Source organism: Punctularia strigosozonata (genome assembly GCF_000264995.1).
Source record: "Punctularia strigosozonata HHB-11173 SS5 unplaced genomic scaffold PUNSTscaffold_6, whole genome shotgun sequence".
Classification (NCBI taxonomy): Eukaryota; Fungi; Basidiomycota; class Agaricomycetes; order Corticiales; family Punctulariaceae; genus Punctularia; species Punctularia strigosozonata.
The window spans coordinates 1,866,538-1,888,008 of record NW_006767438.1 but is presented as its reverse complement, the minus strand read 5'-3'; the positions used below and the strand labels follow the sequence as shown (position 1 = coordinate 1,888,008).

General features: G+C 54.8%; 8 protein-coding genes across 8 annotated transcripts; 2 read left to right on the top strand and 6 right to left on the bottom strand.

The window, feature by feature from the left end:
• Window positions 1–452: 452 nt before the first annotated feature.
• On the bottom strand, window positions 453–4,438 carry PUNSTDRAFT_120583 (uncharacterized protein; the record flags this gene model as incomplete). Its single annotated transcript, XM_007383932.1, has 13 exons — window positions 3,526–4,438; window positions 3,147–3,459; window positions 2,511–3,067; window positions 2,285–2,454; window positions 2,177–2,222; window positions 2,030–2,123; window positions 1,593–1,977; window positions 1,387–1,538; window positions 1,141–1,328; window positions 975–1,086; window positions 817–910; window positions 697–752; window positions 453–616 (listed from the first exon to the last, which is right to left on the bottom strand). Exons 4-13 carry the CDS (start codon window positions 2,446–2,448, stop codon window positions 453–455), a joined length of 1,455 nt encoding a protein of 484 aa, XP_007383994.1. The 5' UTR covers window positions 2,449–2,454; window positions 2,511–3,067; window positions 3,147–3,459; window positions 3,526–4,438.
• A 366-nt stretch (window positions 4,439–4,804) lies between these two features.
• On the bottom strand, window positions 4,805–6,496 carry PUNSTDRAFT_67754 (alpha/beta-hydrolase; the record flags this gene model as incomplete). Its single annotated transcript, XM_007383931.1, has 9 exons — window positions 4,805–4,950; window positions 5,022–5,219; window positions 5,273–5,407; window positions 5,475–5,596; window positions 5,656–5,723; window positions 5,782–5,810; window positions 5,867–5,909; window positions 5,966–6,123; window positions 6,181–6,496. The coding sequence occupies 9 exons, from the start codon at window positions 6,494–6,496 to the stop codon at window positions 4,805–4,807; spliced, it is 1,215 nt and encodes a 404-aa protein (XP_007383993.1).
• A 542-nt stretch (window positions 6,497–7,038) lies between these two features.
• On the bottom strand, window positions 7,039–7,443 carry PUNSTDRAFT_134449 (uncharacterized protein; the record flags this gene model as incomplete). The annotated part of the gene is made up of 1 exon (XM_007383930.1): window positions 7,039–7,443. One exon carries the CDS (start codon window positions 7,441–7,443, stop codon window positions 7,039–7,041), a length of 405 nt encoding a protein of 134 aa, XP_007383992.1.
• Window positions 7,444–8,531: 1,088 nt separating this feature from the next.
• On the bottom strand, window positions 8,532–10,037 carry PUNSTDRAFT_52571 (alpha/beta-hydrolase). Its single transcript, XM_007383929.1, has 8 exons — window positions 10,018–10,037; window positions 9,812–9,969; window positions 9,710–9,752; window positions 9,505–9,655; window positions 9,316–9,437; window positions 9,110–9,244; window positions 8,875–9,043; window positions 8,532–8,780 (listed from the first exon to the last, which is right to left on the bottom strand). Exons 4-8 carry the CDS (start codon window positions 9,603–9,605, stop codon window positions 8,618–8,620), a joined length of 690 nt encoding a protein of 229 aa, XP_007383991.1. The 5' UTR covers window positions 9,606–9,655; window positions 9,710–9,752; window positions 9,812–9,969; window positions 10,018–10,037; the 3' UTR covers window positions 8,532–8,617.
• A 548-nt stretch (window positions 10,038–10,585) lies between these two features.
• Window positions 10,586–12,382, bottom strand: PUNSTDRAFT_102807 (alpha/beta-hydrolase). Its single transcript, XM_007383928.1, has 9 exons — window positions 12,037–12,382; window positions 11,824–11,981; window positions 11,726–11,768; window positions 11,643–11,671; window positions 11,521–11,588; window positions 11,336–11,457; window positions 11,143–11,277; window positions 10,906–11,071; window positions 10,586–10,838 (listed from the first exon to the last, which is right to left on the bottom strand). The coding sequence occupies exons 1-9, from the start codon at window positions 12,350–12,352 to the stop codon at window positions 10,676–10,678; spliced, it is 1,200 nt and encodes a 399-aa protein (XP_007383990.1). The 5' UTR covers window positions 12,353–12,382; the 3' UTR covers window positions 10,586–10,675.
• A 1,045-nt stretch (window positions 12,383–13,427) lies between these two features.
• Window positions 13,428–15,180, top strand: PUNSTDRAFT_52569 (uncharacterized protein). Its single transcript, XM_007383927.1, has 7 exons — window positions 13,428–13,718; window positions 13,776–14,158; window positions 14,216–14,623; window positions 14,684–14,713; window positions 14,767–14,869; window positions 14,925–15,025; window positions 15,076–15,180. Exons 1-4 carry the CDS (start codon window positions 13,531–13,533, stop codon window positions 14,698–14,700), a joined length of 996 nt encoding a protein of 331 aa, XP_007383989.1. The 5' UTR covers window positions 13,428–13,530; the 3' UTR covers window positions 14,701–14,713; window positions 14,767–14,869; window positions 14,925–15,025; window positions 15,076–15,180.
• A 2,730-nt stretch (window positions 15,181–17,910) lies between these two features.
• On the top strand, window positions 17,911–20,442 carry PUNSTDRAFT_134446 (kinase-like protein; the record flags this gene model as incomplete). The annotated part of the gene is made up of 12 exons (XM_007383926.1): window positions 17,911–18,112; window positions 18,165–18,259; window positions 18,309–18,408; window positions 18,463–18,567; window positions 18,622–18,816; window positions 18,872–18,937; window positions 19,000–19,049; window positions 19,098–19,142; window positions 19,212–19,310; window positions 19,364–19,464; window positions 19,519–19,742; window positions 19,796–20,442. 12 exons carry the CDS (start codon window positions 17,911–17,913, stop codon window positions 20,440–20,442), a joined length of 1,929 nt encoding a protein of 642 aa, XP_007383988.1.
• Window positions 20,443–20,663: 221 nt separating this feature from the next.
• On the bottom strand, window positions 20,664–21,292 carry PUNSTDRAFT_143781 (lectin; the record flags this gene model as incomplete). Its single annotated transcript, XM_007383925.1, has 2 exons — window positions 20,664–21,230; window positions 21,288–21,292. The coding sequence occupies 2 exons, from the start codon at window positions 21,290–21,292 to the stop codon at window positions 20,807–20,809; spliced, it is 429 nt and encodes a 142-aa protein (XP_007383987.1). The 3' UTR covers window positions 20,664–20,806.
• Window positions 21,293–21,471: the final 179 nt, after the last annotated feature.

The window sequence follows — 21,471 nt, the reverse complement described above, 5'->3', positions numbered from 1 at the left end:
TGCACGGGGCTTATTGCTGGACCAGCGAGTGCTTCAACCGGAGGCGTCTCACAACGGCGCTCATCCGCCCAGATTTGATTGGTGGTGGTGCCCTGGAATGGTACAACCCTGCGTGATCTAGTGATACCCAGGGGCCCCCTCACGATTATCGTCACAAGTCCGGCCACTTTTGTCCAGAATCAATCGCTCGCAAATGGTAGCTTTCTCATGAAGAACGTGTGTATATAAACGCGGCAATGTGACCGCATATATCATCAACACGGCGCATAAACTACATCCGATGCATCTCAAATGAACTCCATAGACTTCAGTCGATGGCCAGCCTCGTCAAGGTGTGGGATACGAGGGCCGGCGTAGTTCCGCACACCATGTATAAGCCACCATGCGTACGTCAGAGCAAGGAGGCCGACAAGGATCACAGCGTTGTAGTTCATCGTCCTGGAAAATGATCGTCAGCCATCTTTGATATGCACCACACTCAAAAAAAATCGACGCGCGACTCGCCCTGTGGTCACGGGGAGGGAGAAGGGGAAGCAGTAGAATATGTTGGTGACGATGATGGATATCACCGCCAGCGCGTTCACCGCGTATCCCCATCTTCCCATCCAAAAAGGCCCTACGCAAGCGAAGAGAGAGAGAAGAAGAAAAAGAGACGTGTAAGTGAGACACCTCTGCGAGATGAGGACCGATGCGAACCGATGGGTACGTTGCGGCGTCCGGTGAGAAGGTGGGGTAGAATAGCGAGGAGATAGCTAACATAAGACCCGTATCAGTCCGAATACGGATCCAGGCGAAGATATCCGTCGACGACCGTACCTCATCGCGGTCAATATAACGTAGCTTGCGACTATATCACCGAACGCAGTGGAGTTCCCGAGCCTCACTGCGCCGAGAGCCGTGGTAAGGACGTCTGGCGAATGAGAGTTGTTTCAGACGTTCCCCGGAGGTCTCCCATGCGGATTTTGGGGACGTACACGTCACGACTGTGGCCTGAACGGGACAGCTGAGCTCGGTAGATGTCTGCGACATCCATGCAGAGTAGGGCACGACGTTGTCGCGAGCTAGCGTCCACAGCGTCCTCCCGACCTGTAAATGAGAGCATCATCTACACCGTGCAAGCGCCGAAGACCGATGGCTGACCAGGACGTATGTCGCAGGCATGATAAAGACGGACGGAATGAGCAGCAGCATCAGCAAGCCAGTAGTCGCCGAACGGCTCCCGGTAGCCTGAGCGTAGAACTGCGTGAGCGGGAATTGATCCGCCACGTCGAGGATGGCGTCAAAGTCGTTGACGCCGTACATGATAGCGACCGCGAACACGAACGCCACTATGATTTTGTTTGGAGAGTCAGAGGTGAGATCAGCGCGGAGCAGTGGGCGACTCGCTGATCGTCCCGAAAACGAGCTGCAGCGCGATGGCCTTGGGGAGGTCCTTGCGCGGAGATGGCATTTCCTCCGCCATGTGGGTGACGGCGTCGGGTGTTCCGATCGTGAACGCGCCGTTTAGCATGCCGGCGATGAACGCCACTCCATCGGGCCTACGAGCAAGTGGGTGTGAGTCGAATGATAGACGGTAATAGGTATCTTTTTACCATCCGGTGACGTTGGACCATCTAGTCCAGACGAAGGAGTTGCTGGCGTGTTTGGGGGCCATGACGGTCACGATGACGACGGTGATGACGCCGAAGATCATGAGGAGGATCCCGCCGAAGGACTGGTACGCGGGAAAGATGCGGTTGCAGAATATCACGAAGAGGCACACCGAGGTGTTGAAGATCAGGAAGGTGACAAAGATGTGCCACGGTTCGATCGTGAACTCGGGGTGGTGGAGGCGGTATATCTCGAGCACGAGGGTGGAGTTAATGATGACAGAGGACGCGATGCCGAAGAGCCAGGCGAAGAGATTGATGATCCCCGCAAAGAATCCGTTTATCCGTCCATAGCGGGGACCTGGGGTGACCGAGGCGTAATGGTATACTATATTGGCACGGTCAATAGTCTGCCCAGCGAAACAGAGGGAAACACTCACCGCTTCCTGAAGATGGAATGGAGCTTGCAAGCTCGGCCAAAGACGCATTGATGAATATATAATAGAAGCAAGCCGCCAAAAGCTCGTATAAAATCTACGCACAAACTTGGCGAACATGATATGCACTGCATGATAACAGGTACTTACTCCAGGCGGACCCCCGTTGGCTGACGCGACGGCAAGGGAACTTCCCCTGGCGCAAAACATTTCAGTATACAGATCCGTTAGACCATCCGACATTGACGTGGTGCCTACATCGAAAGCCACGCAGCATCGATCGTAAGAGCAGTCCCAGTTATACTCTTGATGTAGTAGTGCCTTCTAAGCCTATCTGGGTGTCCGCTCGAGTTAACGCGATCAGGATCAAAGGGTTGGGCAACTTCCAGAACGGCGTCTACGCTCTCTTTATCTAGGCTCATGATGCTCTGAGTGGCGCGACGATGAGAGGCGTCTCGACTGAGAAAGGCGGGGAGGCACGCACAGGAGTAGATAGTCCATCGCAACTGTTATTCGGTCGACACCTCCGGAAAGCGCGCAGTGGCGGCGTCGTTTGTACGAATCGAAGCTCGTTATTTCGGGCTTCCGCTAGAAGCAACGTGTGGGGTTTGAATGGCCACTCCAACGTTGCACGATTTCGAAGCTAGACCCGCATTCAGTCCGCGCGAGATAGATCGCGGGCGGGTTTCTGAATGGCCATTCCTTGGCCTCTCCAAGATGTTCGCGCTCAGTACCCATCGCGACGGAACGTGGGGTTCGACTTGATTGAGTTTTTCACGCGAAGTTGTTCGAAGAAGCCGGCGATAAGCCTGGGCGGGCGCGAGCGGAAAAGGAACGGATGAGACTTCGTTCCATGGTTGGGACGCCTCGTTCAGCTTGCTTCCACAGAAACGCCACCGGGCTTCGTTCGTTTCCGGAAGTATAGCTGCTCCCACCCCCGATAACGATCTCGTGGATCGGATTGCGGCCGGCGTTCATAGCTTGGGGAGTCCGTAGATTGCCCCCATGCATGCGCCCGAATGATATGCGGGCCATGAGGTTCTGTTGTATGAAGGCGCGGATTAACTGATAAACCGATATGCCATATGAAGGCTGCATATGATAAAGACATGATACTCACGTCAGGGAGATCCGCACGTTGCGGTCGCGCAACGAGAGCGATGTTGTTTTGACGTGAATCGCGCGGTTGTAGAGGCAAAAGACCCGCCCGTATTTTTGGAAGAAGGCGGCCGTGAGCGGCCATCTTCTCTGTGCCCCTGGACAACCCGTCGAGATGCTCTATTTCATAGTATAATTGACGTACGCGGACGCATGGTACAGTACACGCCAGTGTCATCTTAGACCAGCCTCGTGGCTACCATCATCCTCTCAAAGTCGCCCAGTGACATCGACCGGTCAGATGAAGATGAGAATGCATGGAGCATCTCAACCACCTATGGCAGAATGCAACATGTCATTAGATGTAGCACAAAGAAGGAAAGATCGAGGGATGCAAGTACCTCATCCGCGGTGATCTTCTCCTTCAGCAGCTTCGCGACCCGGTCCACGTCCCTGATCATGATCCGCCTCGACTCCAGCGTTTTCTTCTCCTTCCCTCCGTCACCGTCTATATCGAGGAACATCGCGAAGACTTTGCGGCACTCCGCCTTCTGTCGAGCGGAGAGCGTTCGCACGTCGTCCTCGTCTTCGTCGCTGTCGCCGGCAGTGCGCCTGTTCACACCACCACTCGCCTTGACCGACCTCCGGCGAGCGGTGGCGGACGTGTACTCCTCGTCTTCTTCCTCCGTAAGCGGCGATTCGGAGCCTTCACGATATTCGCCGTCGGAAGGCGGGGAATCCTCCTCTTCGTACGAGTGCGCGTTCTTCGGCGCCGAGGCCCCCGTCTTGCGCCGCGTCCGCGTCGCGGGTCCCGCACCATCGTCCCGTTCAGACTTCGCCCCCACAGCGACCGCCGTATCCATATCCACCTCGTCCTCATCGCTTCCGGCCTCGCCCTCCAGCAGGACCGCACACACCGCGCGCCAGTCTTTCAAGCTCACCACCCTCGCATCGTCTTCGTCGTCGTCTTCGGCCCTTCTAGCACCACCTGCGTCCTCCCAGCCGGACGCGGCGTTCCGGAACACGGATAACACCTGCGGGTCGTCCGGGGGTAGAGACAGCAGCTCGAGCGCGGAGGGGACGAGTCGAAGAGGGATCTGCGTCGGCTTCGTATTCGTCGGTATGGGCGAGGATGAGTGCGGAGGCGAGTTGGATTCGTCGAGCAAGAATCCGCCGCCGGTCGTGTCGTCGACGAGGAAACCCCCACCTGCCGCGTTGTCTTCAACCACAAAGCCACCTGGCGCGTCGTCAATCAGGAATCCGCCTACGCTGGAGTAGTCCGCGTCATTTTGCTGAACCTTGCGTCGCTTGCTTGGTCTCGGGGAGGAGGAGGAGGAAGAAGAGGCACTTGAGGTTACGCGGTGAAATGCTCGGTCTATACGACGCTGGACCGAGAGTGGAAGAGATAGATACACGGGATCCGTTTCATTATCATGCGGCCGTCCAGACATGAGAATAACGTATACAAGCCAGATGGCAAGGTACACAAGGCGGAAGCCACAATACAGAGGAAAGGAGACGAGTCCGCTACTCAACGCCGGCAGATGCCGGAGTCGTCACGACGTCATTTGACTGAATATATGTATAACCTTACATATATGACAGGAACAGTTCGCTTTTGTTTTGCTGTTAAAAAAATGCCGCAGCGACGTCCGAATGGAAAGGGCGAGTGAACATGGGTCAGTAGCCGTCCTTTCCGGGAACGACGCCGTACGCCTTCCCTCCCTTGCCAAACATCTTCCTCAGATCCGTCGCGAGCTCCTCCGGCTTTTCGTGCGCCGCAAAGTGTCCGCCGGACGGCCACTCCGACTCGAACACGACGTTTCCTGTGAGACGCGTCCAGCTTTAATGCGACGAAAAAAGACCATTCATTCAGAGCGATCCGAGCAGCGCAGACGAGCGATAGCGAATGTTTGCGGCACATACCGTTTCGGCACGCGGACCAGCTCCTTGGGGAAGTACGACAGCCCCATCGGGATCTTCGGGCTCTCGCGGAGTAGGTCGATGTCTCCGCCTTGTTCGACTTCGTAGTAGATGCGGATCGAGGCAGCCGGTCCGGCGCGGGAGAACCAGTAGATCGATACCCAGTCCAAGACTTGAGGAGGACAAATCAGTCGGGGTACTCGTATACGAACCTTTGAGCCTCACTTTCGTCGTCCTTCCATGGGTAAGCGTCCGTCCAATGGTGAAGCTTTTCGTAGAGCCAGGCGAGCAGGCCGGCGGGCGAGTCGGCGAGACTGTACCCGAGCGTCTGGGGTTGAGTCGACTGCTGGGCGTAATATCCTGAGCGGGACGCGTTAGCCATTGGGTCGTGCGCAGGGCGGAAACGGGCGGTGGCGACATTACTTACCTCTCCCAAGTTTGCTGAACCACTCCGAGCGCTCGAGGCCGGCCTTCTCCGATTCCTGGTACGGGGTGAGCAGTTGCTGGATGTAGGCGATCGGGTTCTTGGTGAAAACGGGCGGTTCTCCGCTGCTGCGTGAAGCGCATGAGCGTGCGTTGGGGATGGACAGGGTCTTGCTGAGACGTACCGGGGAAAATTGGTGTGCCAAGCCTTCGCATGTTTCCCGCCGTACTTCAGAGCTATCATTCTGGTAATCTGGGGGGTGCGCTTCAGTCGGTGAAGCCACGCGAAAACAAATCTAGCGTATCCTCACTCTGTAGCCCCAGTCGCCGCCTTGAGTGACTATCCTCAACTCGCATTTAGACGGCAGCCATGCTTGTTGTGTGCACCGCACGCACCGTATTCGGAGTATCCCAAGGCCAACATCAACTTGTGCCCGACCTACGTATCCCGAGTCTCCTCAGGATGCGGCGAGGTAGACGCCGAATCGTTCTCACCTCAGCGTACTGCGCCATCCTGAACCCTTTCTTCTTCGGTGCCTCCGAGAAGCCGTAGCCAGGCAGTCCGAGGGAGACGACATGAAAACTGGGATGGTCGGGCGAGGACGCCGTGAGCAGAGGGAGGAGCTTCGCAGGTTCGAGGAAGTGGCCGGGCCCTGCACGTTCAACGTCAATGGACGATGATTACCGAGTCGATGATACGACGAACTCACAACCGTGGACGAACAGCAACGGGATCGCGCCCTTCACCTCACTCTTCTGGTGGATATAGTGGATGTTGAGCGTCCCGAACCCGTCCACGTCGATATCGCGCGTGAACATCGGCAGCTCGTTGATCTCGGCCTCGTAGCGGCGCCAGTCCCAGCCGTTCTGCCATCTCTCAACGAGGCGCTTCACGTCGGCGAGGGGAGCACCGTATTCCCACCCAGCTTCGTCCAGTTCATCGGGAAGGCGTGTCAGCGCGAGTTTCTTCTGCAAGAGCTCGAGCTCAGAGTCGGGGATGTGCAGGGAGAACGGTTGTTCGGTCATCGAGAATGCAAAGGCGAAGGGTAGGCATACGGTGTCGACCCATGACTTATATAGTTGGTCGCAAACTCGGCGAAGGCGAAGGTTGATGTTGACGTATACAGGCTTCCAAGTTTGGTGCGACGGTCGCAGGGTGGATCGGCTCGGTCAGCGGCAACCTTCTACCTGGGATTTTGATTGTTTACCCCGCAGCCTCCGACCTGACCAGAACAGGCAGCGCACTGGTGGAAGGAACTGCCACGTCCAGCTTGCGATGGGAAGGAGACCAAAAAACCGTTGCGCAAACTACACATCACGAAGCACTTATGTATACATATCACCAAAAGCGAAATTCCGTCAAAGCACTAAGCATGTACGCGAGGGGTGACAGATAGAGGGGTGTCTGCAGGATCATCGAATAAATGAATAGCAAACACCGGAAACGTAGGACTGTAGCGCCAAAGAGCCATCGCAATAGCAACTTGTCGGCTGCGGCAACAACCTTGTACGATTGCATTCGCCATCGTAATTACGTCCCGCTATATGTTTATGCACAAGGGCACAATCTAGACTGGCCAGAAATTAGGAAATAACATCGAGAGAAAGGGTTTAAGGGACCATAGATCAGGCATAGAATATGAAGGCACAAGCACTAGTTTCAGTGCCACAAAATCCGGCTTGCCTCTGAACCCGGGCGGAGGCTCAAGCGTCGGGGTCACGCAACCTTGCTCGCTGACAGGTATCTTGATTTGCTGCAATCGCGGGCAGTGAACGGCGAGCGGCACGAGCGCAGCCAACGAGGTGGAGACCTTCCAATCCGGAAACTCCCAAGTCCAATCCGGCAGCTCGTGAAAGAGCGGGCTCAGGGACGTGAGCGCGGGACACGAGAGTGCAATGTGCTCCACGGTCTCGTCGTTCCAGTCGAAAGGCACAGTAATTTTGAGTTCGTTGAGGCTTTCATAGTGTGGCATGATCCCTGTGAGTTACTGCCCATTCAGCTACAGCTACGACGCGCGTTTGGTCGACAATCCGTGCTAGTATCTCTGGAATCTGGAGTGCGCGGTGCATCGTAGTCGGAAGTGGGTGGAAGTAGCAGGAATCAGCGACAACGAGCGTCGACCTGTGCGATGATTCACTGCCAGGGTTCCGCATTACAAAATAAGTCTGGATTACTTTTTCTACGGAAATCTGTATTTCATATCAAATGGCTGGTTCAAATGTGATCGTTACATTCAATACAAAGATAGTTTGCACAAGTAATATATACCTATATGGCAGGTGACCTGCCTTATAGGGATATATTATTCCGTTGAGAGTACTGTACTTTTACGACCGTAAGTTCGGCCAGGTCGGAGGGGGACAGGGGACACCCACCAAGTTCGGGGCCGTGGGAAGTTCATCCGCAGCCTGCCCGGGGGACACGTGCTTACAAGGTCAGATTTTTTGTTCACACGGTCAGATTTAAGACTCTCACGGTCAGATATAATGTGTCCCGGAGGTTCGGAGTGCCAGGGGACAGGGGACAATAAGTTCGGTTCGGGTGCCCCGGGGACGCGGGACGAACTTACGGTCGTAAAAGTACAGTATGTTTGTACTTTATGTCTCTAATGAAGGTGTACGAGAGACGGGACGGAGCGCGAACGGAACGAGTAGGCGGTCTAGTAGATAAGTAAGTCTCACTGCTCAGATGTGGGAGCGAGTATGCATTCGTGTACCTAGTAGATAAGTAACTACGGTACATTAGCTCTCGGCACAGGGTATACAGGCAACAGAAGAACTCACGTCTCACTGCTCGGATGTGGGAGCGAGTGAGACGTGTGCTCGCGAAAAAGGAGACGGTTATCTGAAGGCGGAAGTATAAGTTTTCGTATCCTAATAAGTCCATACCACGCGAGGGTGCGCGCGCGCCGCGCGCGCAACGGTCGACACGACGTCCGCTTGCATGCTCATACCACATCTGAACCAGCCATTCTATCTGAAATACGGATTTTTGTAGAAAAAGTAATCCAGACTTCGTTCGTAATGCGAAACCCTGGCAGTGATTAAGTAATGGTTAAGAGCTGTATATGATAGTTGTCACGTGGGCGCGTTACTTCGATAGTTTGTTTCTGAGTTCTGACGATGAAGGCGTCACAAGTTGTTGGTTCAATACCCATCCTTTCCAGACACGACGCCGTACGCCTTCCCGCCCTTCCCGAACATGTTCCTCAAATCCGTCGCGAGCGCCTCCGGCTGCTCGTGCGCCGCAAAATGTCCGCCGGACGGCCACTCCGACTCGAACACGACGTTACCCGCGGTGCGAGCCCACCTAAGCAAACACGACCCCGTCACGATCAGCGTGAGTCCAAATCCCCAGAGAAAGAAGAAGAGTCGAAAGAAGAAGGAAAAAAAAAACGACGTACAGTTTCGGCGAGCTGTCGAGCTCCTTGGGGAAGTACGACTGGCCCATGGGGATGGTCGGAGTCTGGCGGAGCAATTCGTCGTCTCCGCCTTGGGTGACCTCGTAGTATATACGGATCGAGGCCGCGGGTCCGGCGCGGGAGAACCAATAGATGGACACCCAGTCCAAGACTGGAGGATCAGTTCGAGGGCGATCAGGAAAACGAAAGATGTGGTGGAGAAAGACGGAAGACGGACTTTCGTCGTCCTTCCAAGGATAGTCGTCCGTCCAGCGATGGAGCTTTTCGTAGATCCAGGCGAGCAGGCCTGCCGGGGAATCTGCGAGGCTGTACCCGAGCGTCTGGGGCTGCGTCTCCTGCTGTGCTGAATAGCCTGAAAGTCCAAATCGCTGGATTCAGACACCATGTGCTGTCGAAGCGACGAAGACGAGGAACGCTGCGCACCACATCCGACTCTCACGAATTCGTTCATGCGTTTCAAGCGTCTCTTGTCCGAATCCGTATAGGGTGTGAGCAGGTGTTGGACGTAGGTGACGGGGTTTTTCGTGAAGGCCGGAGGATCGCCGCTACGATGCGTATGGCGGGGCTCGTGAGGCGATCTACGAAAAGGCAGCTGGATGTGGGGTGGCGTACCTCGGAAAGTTGGTGTGCCAGGCTTTGGAGTGCTTGCCTCCATAATTCAGAGCTATCATCCGGGTAACCTGAGAAGGTCGATGGTCGACGAAAAAACACATGGATTATACCTGGGGACTCACGCCGTAGCCCCAGTCGCCACCTTGCGTAACTAAGTTACGTCGTTAACGGAAGGTGAACAAGTGAGAGCGTTCGGCTGGCGCACCGTACTCGTCGTAACCCAAGGCCAGCATCAGCTTGTTTCCGACCTGCGAATGACGGGTCTCTTCAGCTACGCAAGTCCAGAAGACAACAACCTCCGCTTCACCTCTGCGTACTGCGCCATCCTGAACCCCTTCTTCTTCGGTGCCTCCGAGAACCCGTAGCCAGGTAATCCGAGCGAGACGACGTGGAAGCTGGGGTGGTCCGACGAGGACGCGGTGAGTAGAGGGAGGAGCTTCACAGGTTCGAGGAAGTGGCCGGGCCCTGTAACCTTCATGAGTGCTATGAGAATGCGTCGGAAATATCACTCACATCCATGAACGAACAGCAACGGAATGGCGCCCTTCGCCTCGCTCTTCTGGTGGATATAGTGTATGTTCAACGTGCCGAACCCGTCCACGTCGATATCGCGCGTGAACATCGGCAGCTTGTTGATATCTGCCTCGTAACGGCGCCAGTCCCAGCCGTTCTGCCATCTCTCAACGAGGCGCTTCACGTCGGCGAGGGGCACGCCGTACTCCCATCCGGCATCGTCCAGTTCGTCGGGGAGACGCGTCAAAGCGAGCTTCTTCTGCAACAGCTCGAGCTCCGAGTCGGGGATGTGCACGGTAAACGGTTGTTAGGCCATTGGGGACGCGAGAGGGTAGGTAGGAGGACTATGTAGGTCGAGTAGGTATGATATATCATGTCATTAGGGGTGTAGCGGGTCGCATGCTGAGTCAGTTGCAAGCCTAGCGCTACCGGGGAATTTGATTTTGGAGATTTGCCCCGCAGTAGTAAGTAAGTAAAGGAACTTTGGGCAACACTCTCTAAGTATGTACTCAACGCCGGATGTTGCCGACAGTGTGTTGATGACATCACTCTGACCGGATCTGTTATAATTATAGCTTCAAGCTAGTATATCATTATATGTATACTATGGATAAGACATTCTGAGCTGAGGACGTGTCACGAGTGGTAAGCGCGTTCATTAGTAGCCATCTTTCCCGGATACAACGCCGTACGCCTTCCCGCCCTTGCCAAACATCTTCCTCAAATCCGTCGCGAGCTCCTCAGGCTTTTCGTGGGCGGCGAAGTGTCCGCCGGACGGCCACTCCGATGCAAACACCACGTTTCCTGTCAGACGGGTCCAGCTACGGAGAGGACAGGCGGCCGGTCAGAACATCCCCGGAGCCATCATCGTGATAGCTTGGTGCTTACAGCTTGGGCACCCTCACCAGCTCGGTCGCGAAATACGAAACGCCCATCGGAATCTTCGGCGCACCGACGAAATGTTGGTCTCCGCCTTTTTCCACCTCGTAGTATATGCGGATCGATGCCGTCGGGCCGGCTCGGGAGAACCAGTAAATCGACACCCAGTCCAAAACTTTTGAACGACGTCAGTCGGACTGTTCTGGAGGGGGGGGGGGGACAGAATGCGTCTAGCGAAGCGCGCACCTTCGTCGTCTTTCCATGGGTATCCGTCAGACCAGTTATGGAGCTTCTCGTAGATCCAGGCGAGCAGGCCAGCCGGGGAGTCGGCAAGGCTGTACCCGAGCGTCTGGGGCTGCGTACTATGCTCGGCGGAATACCCTGAACACCGAGGTATCAGTGTCGGGTCAAGCAAGGGCGATGCGAGACGGGCGCATACCTCTCCCGAGCTTCATGAACTTTTCCGTGCGTTCCAGCCCCACTTTCTCCGACTGCGTATAAGGGGTGAAGAGGTGCTGAATGTAGGCGATGGGATGCTTCGTGAAAGCCGGAGGATCGCCTCTGCGACACGATGTAGTTCGTGATGAGATTGATGAGAAAAGGCGTTACAATGAGATGACGTACCGAGGGAAGTTGGTGTGCCAGGCTTTGGAGTGCTTGCCGCCGTAACTCAGAGCTATCATTCGGGTGATCTGAGAGGGTGGAGGTTTAACGGAAGCACATATGAGGTAGCCCTGATGACTTACACTATAACCCCAGTCGCCCCCTTGTGTCACTAAGATACGCCGCTATGAGAAAGTGGACAGACTGCATCGTGCACCTGACGCACCATATTGATCATATCCCAAGGCCAGCATCAGCTTGTGCCCGACCTGCGTACGAATCAGCGCCTCGCAAGGCGGTGAACATCGAAAACGCTCCGCTCACCTCGGCGTATTGTGCGATTTTGAACCCCTTCTTCTTAGGGGCTTCCGAGAAGCCGTAGCCAGGTAGTCCGAGCGAGACGACGTGGAAGCTCGGATGGTCCGGCGATGACGCGGTGAGCAAAGGGAGAAGCTTCGCGGGTTCGAGGAAGTGGCCAGGCCCTGCAGGTACAATGTTCATGAGCGTGACAAACGAGTCGGTGAGACGACAGCTTACAGCCGTGGACGAACAGCAACGGGATCGCGCCCTTCACCTCACTCTTCTGATGGATATAGTGGATGTTGAGCGTCCCGAACCCGTCCACGTCGATATCGCGCGTGAACATCGGCAGCTTGTTGATCTCGGCCTCGTAACGGCGCCAGTCCCAGCCGTTCTGCCATCGTTCCACGACACGTTTCACGTCGGCGAGGGGCACGCCGTACCCCCATCCGGCATCGTCGAGCTCGTCGGGTAGACGCGTCAAGGCGAGTTTCTTCTGAAGCAGCTCGAGCTCCGAGTCGGGAACGTGCACTGTGAACGGCTGCTCGGACATTGGGGACGCGAGATGACGGGTGGAACTAGGTTGAAAGCCCCCCGGTGTGTGGTCTGGTCTTGATTATATATCATGTCGCAAGCGAAGAAGGGATATATGTTGACGTAGTTTTCGGTGCGGGATGTCGCAAGGTGAGTCACTGTCTGGGGATCAGTCAGCCGACGCATGTTGGGGAATTTGATTCCAGAAGCTTACCCCGCAATGCCAAGCGAGTTCCCGGGCGCGGATTTGTGTCCTGAATGGTTCCCCATTGCTGCTCATTGCACCTTGAGCGTCTGCTCCTTGTTATATCCTTGCTACTCCAACTATATTTATCAACGTCTCGTCAAGTCGCCGCCGCAGTGAGGATGAGGAACCTGGACCGGATTGACGGCTTCAACAAGACGCTCCTTCTATCGTTGGCGCAAGTGTTTCGTACGACAACGACTGCAAGGGGCCAGGCAGTCAAGCCCGTAGTTATTTGGATCTGCTTGATTCTCCTCTGCAAAAGCCCGGGAACCACTGAACCGTCACGTGAGAGTGTCTTCGCTCAACGATTGTCGACGACGATGGGTAGACTACGTCAAAGCTAAGCTGAAGATCCGTTGATCATACACTCTCGTCTATATGCAGGCGGCTTCTAATATAATTGGGAGTTATCTTGGATTGTCTGCTATACAAGGACGCTGCGCGGAAGTCGTGTCTTGGATGTGAATCCAACAACAAAAGAATCGACGCCTTCGTGCAGTCTCCGGCATATTCCATATTCACGCGACTATTCGACGCCCCAACTCGAAAGGCATAGTTGTATCAGGCTATATGGCTGCCGTAGGCGCTGGTCAACACGGTGAGCACACTTGTTCGGAGCGCTTGCGTTGCTAGCGCTTAAGCTTGTTGAAGGTGACCCGGAGGCCATACAGGACTCTCGCACACGCCCGCTACATAATGTGCTTGCCTCTTCGAACGCCCCTGCTAGATCTCCAGCTCGAAATAAGGCTTGCCGTCGAGGGTCTCCTGAAGACGTCGTGGCAAAATGCGCCACCAATCCAAACAAGCGGATGCGAGACGATGTCGCCATCGAAAACCGTTCCCTGAAGCGACGTCGCACGGGAGCTTCTCGAGGTGCCGAGAATATGTCGTCACGTACCAGTACGAAGGGAAAGATCTATCCACGACGTGGGTTGTTGGATCTGGAGAAGATGAGAGACGAAGCGGAGGACATAGACAGAGCTATGGGGGAGACGGAGGCCATGGCAGCGCGAGTGCTGATGCGCGTTCAGAGCATCTTGCTGGACGTCTTTGAGGACATCGAGCATCTCAACGCGAAACGGGCGACAGCTTTGCTGAAGATGGATGATCAGGACGTAGATGTGTCTCAACCTCACAGGTATGTTTACTTCAATATCACGGATATCGCCACGTTGACCCACATGATTGCCTGCAGTACGAATGATGACGATGAGACTGCGCCTGCACCCGAAGATGCACCACCGGAGACTACGAAGCCGCCTACACCGGCTGATTACGAGGCCGCCATCGCGATGTTGAGCGACCTCCGCTCCCGGATCAGCAACGACGTGGTTCCAAACGAGCACCTCCAGGCGTTATGCGCCGAAATCGACGTCTTCCGAGCGCAGAAGCATATCCCTCATGTATGCCCCCGAACCGCCGAGCAACAAGAAGCCACGCAGTGGTTCCCATTCTCTCAACCAAGGCCGAGGATCGGCGTCGATCCCCAAGGGTTTCCATACGAGGACTGGGGCCACTCCCCGCCATCCAATTCCAGATTTATCCGTCGCCTCGAGAAAGAAAACCTCCTTCTCACGCGCATGTCTTTATCTTTACGAGGTCCTCCATTCAATGGTGTTTACCTTGTACCTGCAGCCCTTTCCGCTCGGCGCCCGCGAGTCTTCAAGAAGCAATGCATGGTCCAGTTTCAACACATACCGCTCTCCATTCTAACCCAAATGGAGATCTGGCACTACGAACAGGGGCGCTGCTCCGACTGCATTGTCAGGGCTTTGAAGACGTTTCCGCCATGGGTAATTGATCTCGTCACTAACGAAGCACTAGAAGACGGCAACCCTGTGTTTCGGAACGGTCTCAAGGACGAATTAATCGAGTGGGACGATGCGACAAGACGATGTCGTCACCTCGTCTTCGATCATTACCGATGGATAGCGATAGAAGAACTGGAGGAGAGGGCGTATGACAGTGCGGCGGATCCGCTCATCGTCAATGGGACAAGAGCTACGCCTGTTCCGGCATATAATCGATATCACTGGATTGATGGTATGGATGGTTGGTATGGGACGAGGTCGTCACTAAGTTTCACGGTATCTCCACTCGAAGGGCTACGTCGACCGTGACTTGAAACCGGTGGTTTGTGTCAGCATCAATCTTGAAGACTTGATTCCGCTTCATGTGCTCTCCAGAACATTCTCGTGTTCCATACCGATGATCGAGGACGCCTCAGCATCAAGAGTGTTGATTTCAGTTTCGTGACGCGCACGCCGAGGCGAGGGGAGACGGTGATCGGTGATACGACGTTCTGGTTTCTCTCCGCGCGCATCACTCATTTCCCAATGGCTAGGTTCCGGCTGGCTCTAGTGCTTGGGATCCATGGGAGATAACGGAACGGAGCTACTCCGAGAGCGGCGACGCCTCTAGCGGGGGTGTCATTCTATTCTTCATGTAAGCAAAATCTTCCCGGTTCGACGAAACCTATAACCATCAACGAGAAGCGTCCGAGAGGGTGTCCGGAGCAAGGGGAATAAGTGATTTGCAACATCGATGCCGTTACCCTCGTTCTTTGCCTTGAATGGCCCTCCTCTCTGTTATGTAGTCAGGCTAAGCAAGCAACTCAGAGCATATACTCTTATTCGCTATATGCGAACAGACATCGATCTGACCACTGATTTGTTGGATTATCAAGCATCCGGTGGTCGCATGCAGAGATTGAGGCACGAAGGTGTTCTGACGGTTCGTGGTGGGCAGAGTAGGGCCACCGCAGAATGTCATCGCGTCTTGGCCAGAGGCAAGTCACCAGGTGGAACATCAGTGGCATATCGAGCCTGCCCTAATGGCGCGCTATGTCTGAGATGCCTCTTTGACGTCCTACCTCAACTCAGCTATCTGACTTGACTGTATTCTGCAAGCAAACAATTGCTATTCCTACGTACCGGTTTTATAAGCCGTACTCGAACCCGCATCAAACGAAGATATATCCTTCGATGGTTCTCGTGTCTACCTCCGCCCGCCGACACGGCGTCACTTCGAGCTCTTGTGAGCCTCCCAGCGCTGTTCCCGACGTGGGTGAGCAACGATAGCAGTTTATATCCAGTACGCCCGTATCTGTTGCCTTGACGCTCATATTCACGAATCTTGCTACAGGTAACTTGCGTCGCCCATACAACCTCCGTACCCGCCGCCCTTCCACATCTCAATCTTCCATCACAAAACCTCCTGTGACAACAACTACTCGAAAAGCTAGCACCTCTCGCCGGCAACATGAACCTGCACCATCGGCCAAGGCGGGGCCCTCCATGCGGACAAGTGCCATGCCAGGGCCGACCACGCGTTCCAATAAACGTCGCCACTCCCCGATCGAGTTGGAGGAAGAACGCTCGCCGAAGCGACTTCGTCATATCGACGATGCCATGTCAAGGCCGAGAACGCGTTCCAACAAGCGTCGCCACGCTGAAATCGAGCCGGAGGAAGAACCCCCGAAGCGACTACGCCATATCGACGAGGTCACGTCAAGGTCGACTAACCGCCCCAACATGCATCGCCACTCTCCGGCCGAGCCGGAGGAAGAAAGCCCGCCGAAGCGACGACGGCAGATCGACGAGTCCGTTGTGTCGTGTCATTGGTCGAAGGCAACAGTGGGATCCGCCCATGCGTCCGTCGATGTGAAGACCGTGCGACGCAAAGCGAAGGGTGTAGATCAGATTGTGGCGGAGACAGAGAAGGCGGTTGCACGAGCGATGAGCTCTGTTAGGAATGTGCTTGCGAATATCGCAGTATTGGAAACACCGCGTGTGGAGACTCCACCCCAGAGCCCCGTTCAGCAACGGAAAAGACGAGGGAAGAAGGGCAGAGCAAAGCGGTACGCTATCTATTCCGTTACCTCATCATAAGAATCTCCCTCACGATATTATAGAAAACCTCCAGCGGATAATCCTGCCCCACCTCGAGAATACTCATGGGATGCACTAGGAAGGGACCCGTCCGTCGTATTCGAATCTTTCATAACCTCAGCGAAGCAGATCCGAGCCACAATGGGGAGCCTGCTCGCCGCAATGCCGCACAAGGACCTACGGCCGCTGTACGCCGAGTTCGATGCTCTCCAAAAGGAACATCCTGCCCCTCATACGTGCCCACGAACCGCATCGCAACAGGAGCGCGTAGACATGACCCGGAAATATCCTCCCCCTAGGCCCCGTTTTGGGGTTGACGCACAAGGATTCGCTTTCGAAGACTGGGGTGATCGCCCTCGCCCCTACGACGATTACGATCTGAACCTCGTTGCGACGATTAAGGAGCGCATCCTGAGGGCTCTCCTCCCGTTGAGGAATCCCGTCCCGTTGGATCGGCTAGACGACAGTGATGTGTTTCTTGTGCCTATGCCCCTACGTCCCCGACGCCCCCGGCGGCACAAGCAGTTTACGATCCAGTTCCATCATATCCCCGAAAGCATCTACTTCGTTTTAGAAGCCTGGAACATAGAAGCGGGACGTTGCTCCGACTGCTTCGTCAGGGCTGTGCGGTCCCTTCCGCCGTGGGTTTTGGAGCTCCGAAATCAGTCGGGGGAGGAAGAGGGCAATCCGACCTTCATCAACAAGCTCCAGGATGAATTCGCGGAATGGGACGAGGAACGGCGACAGTGGCGTCATTTGGTCATGGATCATTACCGCTGGATTCCTGCGGAGCAGTTGGAAGTACGGCCTAGGGATGGTAGAGCCGACCCCGCTATCATTAACGGCACTGTCAGAGCAATCGTACCGGATGTGTATGGATTTGACTACGATGCGATGCTTTCATAGCAATAGAACGGATGAAAGGGATGACTTGTGCCACATCCGAGAGCCGAGAGCGGCAGCTTAGTGAGTTGTATTTTTCCTCTAGTCGTATCTTTCCTCGAGTGAGACCACGCTCACCTTACGCACCACTTCGATGATAAGCCACCGTCACTGGCCGTGGCCCAAGCTTCTATGTGATTGGGCTTTGTGAGCAAAACCTGGACAGTGGCCTCGGCGATTCGATCTCAATATTCGTTTCCGCCTCCCTGGAGCAATGAGATCGTCCTCATCATACGGTACGTTGCGTATTGCATTGTAGCGCAAGGCAACATGTGTTCACTATTCCATAGGTACAAGGACACTAACTGTCCATGATTCAAGAAATTTGCCAACAAAAAGATGTGGGGTCCACATCGACACCTTGTGGCCTTGCGGGCGACATGACCGATAGTTCTTTCGTCCATTGTGCCTCGGCAGGTGATTGTTTTGATTTGTATTTAACCTACCGACAACGCTTGCGAGAGCCCCCTGCTGGCGTTTCACCCCACCTGCATCACGATGGCTTCGCCATCGACCTGCGATCCAACCGAAAGATTCGTTCGCATCGTAAACGACGCCCTCCACGCACTCCGTGCCAACAACTGGGGCTACCTGGAGTCCTGCCACCCTGAACATGCACATCTGGCTTTCGGCAATGGGGCTGATATATGGTTCATATATACTAAAAACAAGGAGCTGCATGCCGCAAGTACAGAGCCAGGTGAGTGGCACATGGACATCTCTCTCAGTTCCTTCCTCACACGAGAGCATAGATCTAGCCTCTTTACTGGCGGTGATATTCAAACGCAAGATTGGCAGTGAGGAAGAGGTCAAAATACAGCGAATAACTGCCGACGTCTCCGTTTGCGTATGTTCTGCACATCGGAGGAAGTGATCGAATCTCACTCGGGTATCAGGTGAACGATGAGGAGGTTCCGTTCTCAGATCCGCACTCCGAGCACGAACCCGAGTTCCGATTACTGAAGACGGAATCCGTGATAAGCATTGGTGACATGGGTAAGCAGGTGATAAGAGGCATCAACACCCGAACTCATATGACAATCTATTCAGACTTTATATTTCACTTCATGAAAGATGAGCCATTTGCACCTACCCACTGTCATCGCTACGTGGTCGACACGAACCAGGTTGTACTCGGGCAGGGAGGCGAAGGAGGTTAGGAACCCATTCAATTGGCATATCCGATCTTGGGCTCATATTCACTATTAGTCGTATACGCTGCGCGGCATGCCAGGACGAATCAGGCAGTCGCCGTGAAGTGTACATTTGTACCTCCGGGCGCAATGCATAGAGAGGCAGTTCAACTACGCCTATGGTATGAACTAGGACACCACAACAACATCCTTTCTCCGTCCGACTGGTTCATGCATCCAGAATCCATCTATAATGACGATAAATTGCTCTGTTAGTGACTTGAATGCTCAGTCCATTCCAGCCTATTTACGCCACATCTTTCAAGGCATTGTTTCCTCCATGGCGGCGTACAATAGCTTGGAGTGCTACGTCGAGCACGAAGGCGCCCTGAGTACGCTGCGGTGTATATGATGGATTGTCTTCCGATCACTGACATGCTGCTCTTGTTTTCAGCGGAATTCGTTGCGCGCTCCGTCATGGTGCAGATCATCGAGGGTCTCATGGTGAGCTTTCGGAGCTCCTTAAGGAATCACACTCACCATTATGCGTAGTTCTTACACGGCCGTGGAATTCTTCATCGGGACATGAAGGCTGAGGTCTGTCTCGCCGTTGTTAGTCATTCGAAAGCTTTCAGACCCCTGACTATTTTGTCATGACAAACGCAGAACATTCTTGTCTTTCACAAAGACAAAAGAGGTCGCCTCAGTGTCAAAATCTCGGATTTCGGGATCTCACAGTACACATTGACCATGAGTCAATCAGTGGTTGGTTCACAACTCGTTCTTCGGACTGAAATGCCTGATGCGAGTTTACGCAGAGTCCAGCAGGTACAGCAGCTTGGGCCGCACCCGAGCTTCTCAATCGCCAATTTACCGAGCGCAGCGATGCATACGGTGCAGGCCTGATCATGTTCTTCATGTAAGCCGCGATAATTCCAATTCTCTTGATCTAACTGGGGTTAAAAATTGCCAGCCTATTTGCCACGCGTCCCTTCTTGCTCTTACCAAACAAGCGGCGACGGCCTTTGATTGAGCAGATATCGCGGAGGGTGTCCCAGCTGTTCCTGATTGATGACAGCCAAATCACCTCCGAGAGCGAGGGCCGGCGATTGACCCGAAGCGCAGCTCGAGAGCTCATCACAGCTCAAACGCGGGAGGATCGTCCAGCCAGGACCACCATCAACCTAACGCCAGAGTGTGAGTATTATACATTCAGCAACGCACTCGACGGCGACTGACGCAAATCGCAGGTCGAGAGCTCTTGAAAGCTCTGACGCAGGAGGATCCGTTCGCCAGACCCACTCCTCGGGAAGCCAGAAAGTATCAATGGCTCACGCTAGGAAAGCCGCCATCGCCTTACCACGCTGAGTTGCTTCGCTGGAAAGATCCTCTCGCAATCAAGGCTCGCCAACGCAGCATTTACGCCGGCACCCGGAAACCAATCAACCAGTGGCTGCCGAGGGAGGAGACTTTGTATACGCCCACAGAACCAGGATCCCGGATATCGGACGCGAACTCACCGGAAGCCCAGGCCGCGGAAGGAGGGGTGAAGGCCATTCCGAAATCCGAGGGCGAGGAAGCAGTCTCGAACCATGCGGACCCTACTTGTGTGGATGCGCACGCAGAAGCTGCTGTTAACATTGTCGATAGAGACTCAGATATCGTCGACGGACAAGGCGAAGAGACGGTCACGGTGGTTGCACCGGTCCTCAGACGGTCCTTGCGCGTGCGGGAACAGCGCGGGGCTCGTGTCACGCGTGCGCCCGTCAAAGCGTTGCCGAAAGCAAAGAAGGGCCAGACAGTCCGGAGGCAGCAACAGGAGATGACGCGGGCGGGCGACAAGCGCAAGTTGCTTCACCCAGATGCCGAGGCGACTAACAAGAAGCGCAGAGTGTAGTGATGAGGACACATTGGTAAGGAAGAAAAAGGGAAGAAGCGCAAAATCGTCTAACGCTGAATGTTCGAGTTGGGCGCGAATGTATGTTTTACTGAAATCATGTCTGACGTTCAGGCATTCATTGTATGAGAATGTATGTCTGTTCTGTAGTGTAATGAATTCTCAATTTGATACGGAGGCGCGAGAAACGGCGGCGTCGTCAGAATACCAACTTAAGTCAATTCAATTCAGCTGTGGTTCATCAACAACTCCTACACATGTACTGAAACAGGCTTCTATCTCGGGAAGTGCACTAGAAAGTAACGTCTGCTCTTGGGCGTGCGTGGCCCCTGCCCTCCCAGGCATGATATGCATGCATGATCCATCAACCTATGATGATATCCGCCTTGAGCTCGTGCCCGTCGTAGACGGAGTACTTGACCTCCGTTCTCCTCCCCTTCGCGCTTGTCACGCCGTACACGGGCAGCGTCTTCTCACGCATGAATGCCCTTGAGCCGCCGCCATAGTACTGGGGCAGGAGGACGAGCGCAGTGTCGTGCCCGACGAGACCGGTGACGACGTCACACCAACGCGCGTAGTTGTGCACGCCAAGGACGACGAAGATGCGCTCCCCGATGTCGGATTGGAACAGAAGTGCGCCCGATGTGCCGCTGGCGCCCATCCGGAGGACGTGGCGCCCGCTCTCCTCTGACCAGGTTCCGCCCCCGCCGTAGTTGAAGCAGATCTTCTCTACGATGTTGAAGAAGCAGTTCGGATTTGTCTGGTACACGCTAACGGTGATCGTGTAGCTGCATTCAAGAACGCGCCGTCAGATACCGTATCCAGAGATGCAGAAAGGCGCTGACGACATTGCAGGAGATCCGATAGAAGTGGTAGAGCACTAAGGCGGCGCTATCTTTCCAGACTGCCACTGCAGACAGTACTTATGGGCCGGAAAGGGGGAAGATTTCGTGATCTCGCCGTGTATTCTGGGCCGAGAGTAGCCTAGCATAACTCGCGCGATGTCCGAACGCAAGCCCTCATGTTTTC